At 66.4% G+C, this 769-nt stretch overlaps 1 protein-coding gene across 1 annotated transcript in view; it reads right to left on the bottom strand.

Moving 5' to 3' along the window:
* The window catches only part of GPR146 (G protein-coupled receptor 146), a 25,115-nt gene extending 24,362 nt beyond the window's left edge, over positions 1 to 753 (bottom strand). Inside the window, exon 1 of the mRNA XM_014535272.1 lies at positions 59 to 753. Coding sequence (XP_014390758.1) covers positions 59 to 80 — 22 coding nt within the window. The 5' untranslated portion in view covers positions 81 to 753. The remainder of the gene's footprint in view (positions 1 to 58) is intronic.
* Positions 754 to 769: the final 16 nt, after the last annotated feature.

Below are 769 nucleotides of genomic sequence, written 5' to 3'. Positions count from 1 at the left end.
CGGGCGGCCCCCACCCCAGCCCGTGTGTGGGGCTCGCAGGGCGAGGAGCTCCTCTCACCTGAAGTGAACCGAGCAGACATTTGAGCAGAAACTCAGGACACAGTTGTACTTTCTGGGACACACGTTGGGCCTCGGGTCAGTGCTGTCCCTGGGGTGGGCGGGGCACAGAGCCAGGAGGCAGCAGCACAGCCTGCAGGCCCGTCCCCAGGGCCCAGCCACGGCCCAGGGACTGCACCCCGCAGCAATGGCTGGCCTCGAGCAACCGTCCGGTTCTGGCCCAGGCGGGCTGGTTCTTGGGAAATGGTCACGTGGAGTAAAATCCGTAGAGAATTTCCTGGAAGCAAGGGGGACAGGCGGGGACTGTGCGCTGGGCTTCAGAGCAGAAACGGCCTCGTGTGTGCGTGCTGGCAGCTCGTAAGCATCCCGTCCGTGTGGCACCCACACCAGCGGGAGGGGAGGGACTGGCTTCAGGTGCAGGTTCGGGCTCCAAGGCCCTGGTGCCCGCTCGCTTTCAGTCTGGTGCTGCCCACGGGCGGGTGGCGGGGCCCCTGGCCCCCCAGGTGTGAACAGGTGTCTGGCACGTTCTAGAGTGCGCACCTCTCACTCTTACCCTGTGAGCTCGCGGGGTGGGGGCGGGGAGGCAGGGTTGCTGGACTTGGCCCCACCCCTCTGGCCCCCATTTCCCTGCAGTCACTCCCCTTCCCTCCTGGCTCTGGTTCTGTGAGTCCGGGAAGGAGCTGCCTGGCAAGAGGGGGGCCAACAACGCTCG

Source organism: Myotis brandtii, unplaced genomic scaffold, assembly GCF_000412655.1.
Source record: "Myotis brandtii unplaced genomic scaffold, ASM41265v1 scaffold1408, whole genome shotgun sequence".
Taxonomy (NCBI): domain Eukaryota; kingdom Metazoa; phylum Chordata; class Mammalia; order Chiroptera; family Vespertilionidae; genus Myotis; species Myotis brandtii.
The sequence above is the reverse complement of the archived record's forward strand: the minus strand, read 5'-3'. Positions and strand labels throughout refer to the sequence as shown.